Source organism: Protopterus annectens, chromosome 6.part0 (genome assembly GCF_019279795.1).
Source record: "Protopterus annectens isolate FY-2018-M chromosome 6.part0, PAN1.0, whole genome shotgun sequence".
Taxonomy (NCBI): domain Eukaryota; kingdom Metazoa; phylum Chordata; order Ceratodontiformes; family Protopteridae; genus Protopterus; species Protopterus annectens.
The window spans coordinates 1,597,046,353-1,597,059,976 of record NC_056737.1 but is presented as its reverse complement, the minus strand read 5'-3'; the positions used below and the strand labels follow the sequence as shown (position 1 = coordinate 1,597,059,976).

At 41.7% G+C, this 13,624-nt stretch overlaps 1 protein-coding gene across 2 annotated transcripts in view; it reads right to left on the bottom strand.

Annotated features, from left to right (window-relative positions):
• USP40 (ubiquitin specific peptidase 40) overlaps positions 1–13,624 on the bottom strand; it is a 3,368,940-nt gene that overhangs the window by 1,711,773 nt on the left and 1,643,543 nt on the right. For both annotated transcript variants that reach the window (XM_044075047.1, XM_044075048.1), the window contains one exon: positions 3,274–3,358. In XM_044075047.1, the coding sequence (XP_043930982.1) occupies positions 3,274–3,358 (85 nt within the window). The remainder of the gene's footprint in view (positions 1–3,273; positions 3,359–13,624) is intronic.

The following is a 13,624-nucleotide window of genomic DNA, read 5'->3' as shown; positions in this document are numbered from 1 at the left end:
CCACCTCCTTAGAAAACAAAAATGAAAAAAAATGAAGGGTAATGCTGCTCAACGCCAGAAGTCTAAATCTCAAGATGCAGCTCTCGAAGCACTGAACATCGATGTCTGTGCAGTAACTGAAACCTGGTTCAAGGCTCCTGAGAGCACCCCAACACTACCAGGCTATACCTCGTATCATGCTTTTCGGCCCCAAAACTCGGGCCAAACCAAAAAGGGAGGGGGAATGTCCATATTCATCAAGGACACCCACACCTCCAGGTTAGTGGCAATACATGAAGCATCAGAGACCATCCAGGTGCAACTAACCATAGGCAAAACTGCTATAGAACTGGTAGCATGTTACAGACCACCCTCCCAATCTCAGGAACCCCATTCAGCCTTCCTGAAGACATTGGAGGATATGAATGTCTCACCAAACACCATTTGAGACTTCAACTACCCTAACATAGACTGGGTGCATCATTCTAGCCCTAACACCCTAGCCCAAAGGTTCCTGGAATTCATAAATTCAAATGCAATGGAACAGCTAGTCACCTCTCCCACAAGGGAAGATAATATACTAGACCTGATCATCACAAACATGGGGACAAAGTGCTCCACACCGGAAGTATACCCCTCACTAGTGAGATCTGACCACAAACTAATCACCCTGGACGTACATATATCCCACCTCCATCCCCAACACAAAAGACTACAGTGAAAAACTTCTCAAAAGCCGACTTTACACTTCTTAAGACTGAGATGGTATCCTTTAAGCCCACTGGGCCAGTGGAAACCACATCCCACAATGCTGAATCCTTCACAAATGCTTTCTACGGACATCTCCAAGAATGCATGGATCATGCAATCCCAAATAAAACAAAGACCCTCTCCACCAAGGGCAGGCGTCCTGTCTGGTGGACCCCAGCCATAAACAAATTGTATAACAAAAGAAGGAAGCTACTGCACGACAGAGCAAAGTTCCATAAAGAGAAGGCATCTCTGATCAGCACTATTTGAAAGCTACGTTCTCTCATAAAAACACCCAAGGCCAACTTTGAGAGAAAAATCGCTATGGACACTAAAGATAACCACAAGGCCTTCTTCTGCTATGTTAGAAACCTGGGCTGAAACCCTCAGATATGCTCAGAGTTAGTTCACAATGACAAAAAATACACTGAACCCACAGCTATTGCCAACATTCTGACAGACAGGTTCAGTGCAAATTTCTCCCCTCCCTCACCCCCAAAAGAAGAAATACTTATCCCTGCTGACTGTAACCTCCCTGTCATCTCAGATGTCCAGGTGAGAACCGCCCTCAGCAAAGCTAAAAACACAGCATCAATGGGACCTGACGGTATCCCGGGTTGCGTGCTACGTGAATTCCAAGAGGAGCTAAACCCGCACATAAAAATGCTATTTAACTTTAGCCTTACTACAGGATATGTACCTGAACACTGGCGTACAGCAACAGTGGTCCCACTCCACAAAGGAGGCACCTCTACAGACCCTGGTAACTACCGCCCCATAAGCTTAACCAGCCTGGTCTGCAAAGCTATGGAAAGAATCATTATGGAACTCATAAACAGAGACATTGGGGACCTACAGACACTTGATCCCACCCAGTTCGCCTTTGTAAAGGGCAGATCCTACCTTTTGAACCTGGCTGACTTTTTCAAAACAGTCACTAGAGCCATTGACGAGGGCAAAGCAGTCCATACAGCCTACCTGGACTTGGCTAAAGCCTTCAACACAATACCCCACTCAGGCATCATAGACAAGCTCAACAGCTTAAATGTAAATCCATATGTCACAAGATGGGTTGCAAACTGGCTAAAGGATAGAAACCATAAAGTCAAAATCGCTGGAGCCATGTCAGACTCAAAGCCAGTCACAAGTGGTGTCCCACAGGGCTCTGTCCTGGGACCCCTCTTGTTCGGCATTTATTTCTCAGATGTGAAAGCAAACATGGGAGGGTTGTGGCTGAAAAAGTTTGCAGATGACTGCAAACTAGGCGCCATAGTCGATACACCAGCTGACACATACATCCTACAGAAAGGCCTCACTGAAACGGACAACTGATGCCAGAGTCATGACCTTAAACTAAATGCCAAAAAATGTATAGTCATCCCCTTTGGGAAAAACAAAGTACCCACAAATTATCACATAGACAGTAACCCACTGAGTACGGAAAAAGTAATCAGAGACCTGGGGACCCAAGTTGATAGTGACCTCTCATTTGACACCCACATTGCCAAAGTGGTTAGAAAGACTTTCTACCTTGCCCACCTTATCATGAAGGGATTCACATCCAGATCAAAGGAGGTCATTGTACCCCTATACTCCTCCCTTATCAGGCCCATGATTGAGTACAATGCCCCATTTGGTATGTACCTCACCCGGCACTTGCAATAGCTGGAGAGACCCCAAAAGTACCTCACCAAGAGGATCAAGGGTCTCCAACATATGTCATATGCTGCCAGACTAAAGAAACTCCAGCTCTATTCAGTAGCATACCGCCTACTCAGAGGTGATCTGTGCCTGACGTACAAGGCCATGTCCAATCAGGAATAGATGGACATGCTCCACCTCAAAAAATCCAAATCCATCAGAACCACGAGAGCTAAAGATTTAAACCTCAGCACAAATATGAATAGGGCATGCTGGAGGGACAGATTCATAACTCAGAGGCTTCCCATACTCTGGAACAGAATCCCAGTTCACGTTAGGCAGAGCCCCTCACTGACTCTCTTCAAGAGAAATCTTGACGAGTGGATGGGAGATCGTAGGTTTACCCCGGGGGTCATCTCTGTGTCACTACTAGAAAGAGGCACAGTATTCTAAATCTATTCTGTACACTTTTGTACCATTACATGGGGTGGCGAAAGCCACATCACTATAGCTAGGCTTATAAATGCCCCAGGGCAGATAGCCTAGTACTAAACTATGAAACTATGGATAATGGACAAACATATGAGTCAGCCGGAGGTAGACTCTCCCTTATATTACTTAAACATACAGGCAACAGTGGGAGCTTATACATATTTTATGAGGAAAAACACAGAAAACAAACTTTATATTGTGGGCAAACAAAGGAACTATGTTGACTTGAGTTTCTTACCTGTATACTCTTTGGGGTCAAATTCTACTCAACTACTTCCTTTTAGCAGCTCCATCAAGACCAGCACTTCCTGGTAAGAAAATTACTTACAATCCAGTACACCACATTCATTTTTGGATCAGTACTGATGAAAAAATAGCAATTATAGTATTAAATCAAAAAAAATAACTTACCACTAAGTGTCTGGTAGAGGTGCAGTCCTGCCGGTAAAGTCCGAGCAACTGTGAGAGCCATGTCCCCTTTCCAGAACTCTAATAGCTGAAACAAATTAAGCAGTAGACATTGGTTGTATGCACTCCATACAGTCAATAGTAACTAAAACTGCTCTAGAATTAAGCTCCAGTAAATACTTTTTTTTTTTTTTTTACATTTTCTCATGTGTAAATGCAAAGTGACAGACAATGTCATAAGAGTGTCTGTGTGTATGTGTCTGTGTGTGTGTGTGTGTGTGTGTGTGTGTGTGTGTGTGTGTGTGTGTGTGTAAGTAGTAGGGAGTTGGTGTGTACAGTTTGTATTTATTTATTTTAATAAATCTTTATTAAAGTATCACATTTTAATTTGCAAAAGTTCACATAAATTAGAAAGGAACACAAACCATAACAGCAGTTTCTACTATTGTCACACAGTTGAAATACATTTGTTTTTTAACAACTTTTATTTACTCCAGTAATACATGAATTGCTCAATTTCTGCATTCCCTTTATCTTCAGTCATCCTTCTTATTAATCTGCTTGTACTGTTCCCACAAATTCCATTTATTTCTATGAAATTTACTTCTTCCCTTTTCTAAATATCCTAGCTCCAGTGCTTTTACTTCATTACAATATTCAATGAGTACAGTTCTGCTAGGAACTTGCTAGAAATACAGATGTTTGACTAGTTTCACTGCTGTAGTCCTCGATCTTCGGATATCCCATGGTGCAGACAAAATGTAATGCAATGTCCCAGCTACTTGGAAAGGATTTAATAACAGAGTTATCATCCTTCCCTTTTGCAAAACAGAGAAATAGCTGGTTAATTTTTTTTTCTTTGTTGGTAGACTCTCAGCCATCTATGTATAGTAAGGGAATGCAGGATTATTTCTCCTGAATTCTGAGGTTTAGAAAAAATACTGAGGGGATAAATGGTCTTATTTAAGGTCAATTCAATAACCACCTTAGGCATAAAGGAAGGGTTGAGAAAAACTGTCTCAGCAGCTTAATTAGATGAGAATCATTCAGGTCCATTTCTGGCACAGCCCACCTGTCGGATAGATCTAAGAATGTGCCTCTGGGTGGCATCCATTTATATCGGTCTGCTTAAGTTCTGCTCAGCTTGTCACCTTTCACATTCTGTCCTGAAGGGATATGTGTGACCTTCGGAGTCATTCTCCTCTTTACTGCAATTTCTCATGCTTGTATTTTTAATCTGCAAAAGCATATAGGATTCAGTCCCTCCATTTTCTATGTACCACCATCAGTGTAGTGTTGTGTGCCTTTACTTGCGTGACCAACACACGCACACACACACACACACATACATACATCACACACAATCCAGGGAGAAAGGATTTCTGTGCCAGAATAAGGCCATTATTTTCTTATTTCTGTGTTTTCCTCATCCTATGCTTCCAGGTCTGTTGGCGTGGAGCCCCCCCCCCCCCCATGAGCCCAACACATGTTTCATCAGAGGAGTCTGCTATCAAGGTCATAAAGATATGTCCTAGGTCAGGAGACATTGCTGTAAATATGGGATTTCCTAAATTATGCAGTGCAGCAGGATACTCATTTCCAACTGATTGAGGTGGTTGATTCCACATGTTTCTCAAATACAACTGAAGCTTACTCATGTGCAGTTGGGCCAAAGGCACCATCAAATGCATACTTCCATATACTCTAGAGGCGTACATATTACCTGCTTGTGATTTTTTTCCTTTTTGGGAGAAGCTGGTAAAGAAATCTGCCAACATTTCCAGTTTGTCCTGAGAGAGGAAGACTTGGCACTGAGTAGTGTTCAAACTTGCTCCCAGAAAGGACACTTTCTGACAGGGAATTTGGTAGGATTTCTCCCTGTCAATGTCAGGCTCATCTCCCTGAAGTACTTTACACTGCAATTTATAGCACTCAAAGAACACCTGTAGGACATTACTCAATCATCTAGACAGGAAAGATCTGAATGTCTTTCGTCCTGCAAAAGGCATTCATTGGAGCCAAACATTGTGTGAATACTCTGGGTGCAGTAAACAAGCCAAAGGGTAAGGCAGTGAACTGATGGTTTCCACTTGCTTGTTTGCTTGTTGAGAAGCTTGGAAATTTGCTGTATCTTCTGCTTCTCTACTGTGTCTCCGAGAACTGGTGGGATGAACTGTCTGGTCTCTGGGAAATGGAGGAACATTTCTCAACTGATGTGTCTCAAAGAACTGGGGAATGTATCCATATTTTACTAATGCTTAATTCCCACCTGTTTTGAATGACTAGTTTCCAATTTTATATAAAGGTAGGCAAGCACCCTCCAAAGTTTTAGAATATAATGGAGAGGAGGAGGTTTGTGCTGAAGTGGTCTTACAGGGAATATAAAAAGTGTACACACCCCTGTTAACATGGCAGGTTTTTGTGATATAAAAAATGAGACCACAATAAATCATTTCAAAATGTTCCCACCTTTAATGTGATCGATAACCTGTACAATTCAATTTAAAAAACAAACATCTGTTAGGAGAAAAAATATAAAAAATAAAAAACGTACAATAAGCTGGTTGCATAAATGTGCACACCCTTAAACTAATACTTTGGTGAAGCACCTTTGATTTAATTACAGCATTCAGTCTTCTTGGGTAGGAGTCTATCAGCATGGCACATCCTAACTTGGCAATATTTGCCCACTCTTCCTTGCAAAAACGCTCCAAATCTGTCAGATTGTGAGGGCATCTCTTGTGTACAGCCCTCTTCAGGTCACCCCACATATTTTCTATTGGATTTAGGTCTGGGCTCTGGCTGGGCCACTCCAAAACTTGAATTTTCTTCTGGTGAAGCCATTCTTTTGCTTATTTGGATGTATGCTTAGGGTAATTGTCGTGTTGAAAGATGAAATTCATCTTTATCTTCAGCTTTCTAGCAGACACCTGAAGGTTTTGGGCCAAAAGTGACTAGTATTTGGAACTGTTCAAAATTCCCTCCACCTTGATTAAATCCCTAGTTCCAGCTGAAGAAAAGTAACCCCAAAGCATGATACTGCCACCACCATGCTTCACTGTGGGGATGGTGTTCTATTGGTGATGCGAAGTGTTGCTTTGCGCCAAATGTACCTTTTGGAATTGTGACCAAAAAGTAACCTTGGTCTCATTAGACCATAACACATTTTCCCACATGCTTTTGGGAGACCCGATGTATTGTTTTGCAAATTTTAGCCTGGCTTGGATGTTTTTCTATGTAAGAAAAGGCTTCTCTGTCTTGCAACCCTACCCTATAGCCCAGACATATGGAGAATACGGAAGATTGTTGTCACATGTAGTACACAACCAGTACTTGCCAGAAATTCCTGCAACTCCTTCAGTGTTGCTGTAGGTCTCTTTGCAGCCTCCCTGACCAGTTTTCGTCTTGTCTTTTCATCAATTTTGGAGGTACGTCCAGTTCTTTGCAACGTCACTGTTGTCCCATATTTTCTCCACTTTTTGATGACCGTCTTCACTGTGTTCCAGGGTATATCCACTGCTGTGGAAAAATTTTTGTACCCTTCTCTTGACTGATACCTTTCAACAATGAGAGCCCTTTGATGCTTTGTAAGCTCTCTGTGAACCATGGCATTTGCTGTAAGTAAATGTCATGAAAATCCTACTAGGACAGCTCAACTTTACTTGGGGTTAATCAGAGTCTCTTTAATTGATGGCAGGTGTGTACCCATGAAGACTGAATGTTGTAATAAAATCAAAAGGTGCTTCAACAAAGTATTAGTTTAAGGCTGTGCACACTTAGGCAACCAGCATATTGAATGCTTATTTTTTATATTTATTCCCCTAACAGACTTGCTTGTTTTTCAGTTAATTTGTAGTGGGTTATAGGTCACATTAAAAGTGGGAAAGGTTTTGAAATTATTTATTGTGGTCTCACTTTTTACATCACACAAACCTGGCATTTTAACAGGGGTGTGTACACTTTTTATATCCACTGTATATGGGGGGCAGCCAGGCTGAGATATGTATTTTTTTTTTTGCATTATGCTTGCCATCACTTTTTGTACCTACCTTTTTTCCCTTTGCCAGATCTGGTGGGGTTTTATCCAGGCTTTGAAAATCTGCTCCTACATTTATATAAATGAAAATATACTAACTCAACACAATTTTAGTTGCAAACATTATGCATTACAAACCACGCTGACAACTGTAGCTGCAGACACTATACATCACTTCTAATACATATAGTCATTGTCAGTCAAATATTACAGAGCTCATTCAGATCCTACCTTCTTTTAAACCTCGTTCCTCCTCTGCATGTATTTTTTCCCAGAAGAAACATCTTTATTAAATTATCACATGACACTCACAATCTTACCTTTATACAAATGAAAATAAATCATAGCAACACAATCTCAATTGCAAACAGTATACCTTATAAACTATGCCAACACAACTGTAGCTGCAAACATCATACATCACTTTTAAAATATCTGGTCATTGTCAGTCAGCTATTACATAGCTCAGTCAGATCCTGCCTTTTTTTTTTTAAATGTCATTCCTCCTCTGCATGTGGTGATCCCATATTTCCCATTTTTTCCTGTGTAATTTACTCCTACATTTTTTCTAAAGATCGCAGTTCCAGTTGTTTTATCTCTGTTACTATCTTTGTTACTTCTAGTGAAGTTGGTTTAGATTTTCATTTCCATTTTCTAGTTATTGCTTTTTGGCAGCCATCATAATTAGCCTCAGCAAGGAATTACTATTTCTAGGAAATTCCAACTCTGTATCATAGTTTCCCTAGTCACTCCAATTTGCTCAACTAGCATCTCTGACACAGTCTGCAGGGAATCTTTAAAATCAGCCAACTCATTACACTCCCAGAAAATATGTTCCCAGTTACCTCTTTCTTCCCCACCACATCTCCAACATTTGCTGTCTACCTGAGGCAAGATTATTTGGAGCCTGCTTGTGGTTGTTTCTTTGTGAATTGCTTATCCAATCTCTCTTCCCAATTCTTCCTAACCTCTTCTGATTGATTCTTATAGTTATCATACAATATTTTATATGCTCTGCTAATTATTCCTTTTTTCTTAACAGCCACTTCTGTTCTAGATTCTACTAACAACTCTATCAGTGCTGGACTTTCATTTAGGACCCCCTATTTCTTTCTCTTTGCCTGTACTCGGATATCATTCCTTGATATGGAAGGCAATCTCTAACCTGCAGTCCAAATAAGTTCTTGGCATCTTCCCATTCTATTACCCTTCCCTCTCTAGTGATTTGCTCCCAATACCTTGGTTCCTTTGCCAGTTTTCTATAATATACTCCCGCCTCTCTTGCCTATTGTCTATATCCCTAATTGCAGTCACCCCTATTGGCAGAATCTCCTTTCTCCATTCCCATACTGATTCAGTTCTTAGAATAACTTCTGCTACTTTATAAATATAACATTCTGTATGATTATTGTTGTTGGCTTAAATGTTTACATCCAAAATCCCAGTCTCTCTCTGTTACTTGAACTTCACCCCTGTTTCTTCTGTTACTTGAACTTCCCCCCTATTTCTTCATCATTTCTTTCCATTTTGAGCTATAGTTTTCTGCTTGTGCTATGTACAGGAGCCTTAACTGTGCTGTTCTGAAATACCCCTTCAACTTGGGTAATCCCAATCCACCATATTCTATTGGAAGAATAAGCTTATTCCACTTGACTCTTGCTATCTTCCCCTCCCAGATAAAATACTTCAACCCTTTATTAATTACTATCCACAATTTCTACTCTGGTTGATAAGAATATGCCTGACCTCTATATAAGACTAAAGAGACTAAAAACATTTTAACTGCTTGTATCTTACTATCAATAGCCATATAACAGAGGATCTATTTTTTCAATTTTTGTATTAGCTTTTGTTTGGTCTCTTCTCACATATTCTTAGCTGCCACATCAGTATAATTTTTAATCCATTCTCCTAAATACTTCATTTTATCCTGTCCTCATAAGTATGGATAATTTGGCATCTGTGTTATCCAATTTCATTCTTTCTCACCACTGGGTCATAGGATCCAATATCGGACCCAATCTTGCCATTCCAAAAGACTGATGCTTCAAGTATTGAGCTCCTCCCACTGACATAAAGCCCTGCGTCTCCTAACTCCTCAGATCGAGTTTACTGCCCCAGAAAAAAGAAATAAGCATAGAAACATAATTTATAAACACAAAGATATTACTCTAATCTAAAGCTCAAATTATGAATCTATGGAGCCTTGATTCCTCTAGATATCTCTAGACTTTCTGGAAGGGGGAAGGTTGGATGGGATGTGACGAAGAATGAAACTAGACAACATAGATGCCAAGTCATGGTAAATACATAACTCCTAAATCTGATGATGTCTATTTCATTCTTCCTCACCACTGGGTCAGAGTTTCAAGCAACTTGATTTCCTGGGTGGCCCCTATGGAAGAGTATGCCTGAGAACCGCAGAGCCAAAGGATGCTGTACTCTGGAGTCTATATCCAATTTGTAATGTGACACAAAGGTAGGGGCATTTGACCAAGTTGACACAGCACAAATTTCATCAATACAGGTTCTAGCTTAAAAAAGCCAGAAAAGTGAACATCGACCTGGTAGAATGGGCTCTTGGTGGATGGGGCAACTGTAAGCCCTTTAAGGAATAAATGGTGGAAATGTAATTAGTGATCCATTTCACTAGAGTTACTCTAGACACTTCTTGGCCTAGATGGTTAGGTGAAAAGGATACCAAGAGCTGTTCAGATTTCCTATGTTCCTTTGTCCTGTGCAGACAGAAACGCAACAGTCTATGAATGTCAAGTAGGTGAAGCACATATTAACCCCTGATGGAATGGTTAGGAAAAAAAAAACACCTGGAAGGATTCGTCCACAGAGAAATTCTGTCTTTGAAAAAAGGTAATATAAGGTAGTTTGGATGATAACACCTGAAGTTTCAATATCCTTTTGGCTAAAGTAATGGCCACAAGAAAAATGGTCTTACAAGATAGAAATTTTATGTCGCAGTAATCAGTTGGGTCTCTGAGTGAGACCTTGTAGGACCAAAGTCAGATCACAAGGATGGGAAGGATCTTTAACCAGGGATCTGAGAAGAAAAATTCCTTTCATAAAGGCCTTGCATAATCTGGATGCTGAGATGGAATTTAGTGCATCAGACTATTCTGCAACGTGGAAATTAGCAATCGCTGCCAATTGTAACTTGATTGTAAAAAAAAAAAAAAAAAACTGGCTCCATTTTGAAAAAGAGTACTCAGGAAAAGAAGAATAGCTGAGATGGGTGCTGAAAAGGGGTCAATGTCCTAGTTTGATGCCCACACTGAAAATCTCTTCCATTTACTATTGTATACCTTTTTTGTAGAAGGTTTTTGAGAAGCAAATATGATTTCCTGGACTGGGGAGGCCAGCCTAGACTTTCTTATAATCACTGGAAGTGGAGAAAACAAGAGGTTAGTCTTGGGGGATCTGACACAGGGAGGTTGGTGTTCTGACAGTTGAAAAATCAGATCCTGTCTGAGATCCAATATCTATGGTGGATATTTGGCATGAGACCATAGGAAGGGGAACCATACCAGATGAGGTCAGAAAGGAGCCTTGAGGATTAGAGTACTCTTCAACTTACTGGCCTTTTTGGAGAACATTTGGAATCAAATGAATTGTAGGGTAGGGGTACAGGAGACCCGGAGGCCAATTAGGCACTAGAGCATCCCTGGGTGACTCCCCACTTAGGAGGATCACAGCAAAGTACTTGCTGCATTTGGTGTTCAGAGTAGATGCAAAAAGGTTGCAGCAATGCTGGCCCCATCGGAGGAAGATTTGGTTCACTACTGAATGATTTAGGGACCACTCGTGTGGACTCAAGACAGACCTGCTGAGTCTGTCCGCTAGAATGCTAGTCTCGGCGGGAATGTGCATTGCAACAAGAAAGCAGTTCGAAGAGAGTGCCAGTTCCCACACTCTCATAGCCTTTCTGCCTAATGGGTATGAATGGGTTCCCCCCGTTTATTGAAACAACACACTACTGACATGTTTGTCTGTGTGAAGTGCTATCCTTCCCAGAGGTAAGCAGTCTTAGAAAGTTTGCAATGTCAGAAGGACTGCTCTCATCTCTAGACTACAGATGTGCAATTTGATCTCTGTTGGGGACCAATTTTCCTTCGTAATGTCCCCCCACTCCAACAATGAAGCGTCTGCGTTCACTGTGGACATTGGAAGGTGAAGGGAAATGGGCCTGCATATATAAAGATCATCCGATAACACTCAACATTGAAGATGATGCCTGCAGACTTGCGTCAGTTTAATCAGGGCATTTAATGCATGACAAAGAATGGACCATTGAACTGCTAGAGTCCACTGAAGCACTTGCATAAAAAATCTTGCCAATGACACTAGATAGAGCACCCATACCTTACCAGACTATACCTCATTCCACACATTCCGGCCCCAAAATGAGGTCGGGAAGACTAAGGGTGGTAGAGTTTCTATTTTCATAAAGACAAGCACACCTTCAGACGGATTTGCCAGCATGATGCACTAGAATTTCTCCAGGTGCAACTGACAATTGGCAAGACACTCATCCAAGTTATAGCCAGCTACTGATCCCCTCCATGACTCAGGAAACCCACTCCTCCAAGCTGGACCTATCCGAGTCCATCAAGGGACCCCCTAACACCCTGATCCTTGGTGCTTCAACTACCCCACCATAAACTGGGTGAACTATTCCTGCTCCAATGCACTCACCCAACGATTCTTTGATTTCTTCAATTCTAATGCGCCGGACCAGCTTGTCTCATCACCCACAAGGGGAGATAGCATTTTAGACTTGGTTCCCACCAATATGGGTGACTGCTGCACCACCCTCATAGCAAGTTCTTCCCTGGTGAGATCAGACCACTGGTCTGTCTCATTCGAAGTGTCTATACCGTCTAACCCTCAGCCATAACCAGGCTAAAAAGCTTCTCAAAAAATGACTACAACCTTCTAAGGGAGGGTGTCAGTAGCTTCACACCACTGCCTTCCTCAGAGGATCCAGACAAATATGCTGAACAGTATGCAAGCACTTGTACACAATTGCATGGACTCAGCCATACTCAAAAGAACTAAAACCTGCTCCTCAAGGAAACACAAACCTATGTGGTGGACATCCTCTACCAACAAGCTTTAAAACAAAAGGTAGAAAACTGTTGTTATCCAATGGTAAAAATGCACAAATTCCCAGATGGAAAACTCCCTCCTTAGCCTCAACAAGCAAATTAGATCACTAGTGAAAACCTTCAAAGCCAATTATGAAATGAAACTAGCCTCCAAAACAAAGGCTAACCACAAAGCCTTTTTCAGTTATGTCAAAATCCTCCATGGCAAAGCCCAGCTTTGCTCTGAATTAGTTCTTAATGGTGCCACTTACACTGGCCCTGTTGACTTAGCCAGCCTGCTAGCGGATAGGTTCAGTGCAGTCTTCACCCCCCATCCCCCCAAAGGCCCATTCAACATCCCCAATACTTGCACCACACCTCATATCTCCATAAATCAAGTGTTAAAGGCCTTATCCAAGGCAAAGAACACAGCTTCCGTGGGACCTGATAGTATCCCAGGCTGTATTCTGCAACATCTCTAGCAATAACTAGCCTCGCCATTGAGCACCCTATTCAACCATAGCCTAAGTACAGACTTCATTCCAGCAGAGTGGAGAACTGCCATTGGCATCCCTTTGCATAAAGATGGTGCCACTACTGACCTTGGAAACTATTGCCCCATTAGCTTGACAAGTCTGATCTGTAAGGCCATGGAGCATATTATTATGGACCTCATAAACAAGGACATAGGCAATCTCCAAGCACTTGACCCCAGTCAGTTCAGATTCATCAAGGGCAGATCTTGCCTGTTGAACCTGGTTGACTTTTTTGAGACTGGCACCAAGGCACTGGATGAGGGAAAGTCAGTACACACAGCATACCTTGACTTGGCCAAAGCCTTTGACACAATCCCCTACTCGGACATCATTGAAGAGCTAACAGAACTTGGACTAAATCCCTATCTCATCAGGTGGGTGGCCAACTGGCTCACAGATAGGACCCACAAGGTCAAAACAGGTGCCACTACCTCTGATAGCAGACCTGTCACTAGTGGTGTCCCCCAGGGATCTGTCATGGGACCCCTATTGTTTCGCATCTACTTCTCAGAGGTCCAGGCAAAGATAAAAGGTCTGTGGCTTATGAGGTTTGCAGACAACTGTAAGTTGGTTGCTGTCATTGACTTCCCAAATGATGTTAACATACTTCAAGAGGGTCTCACAGCAACAAATGACTAGTGCCAAAGTTAAATGCAAAAATATGTATCATCATCCCATCTGGC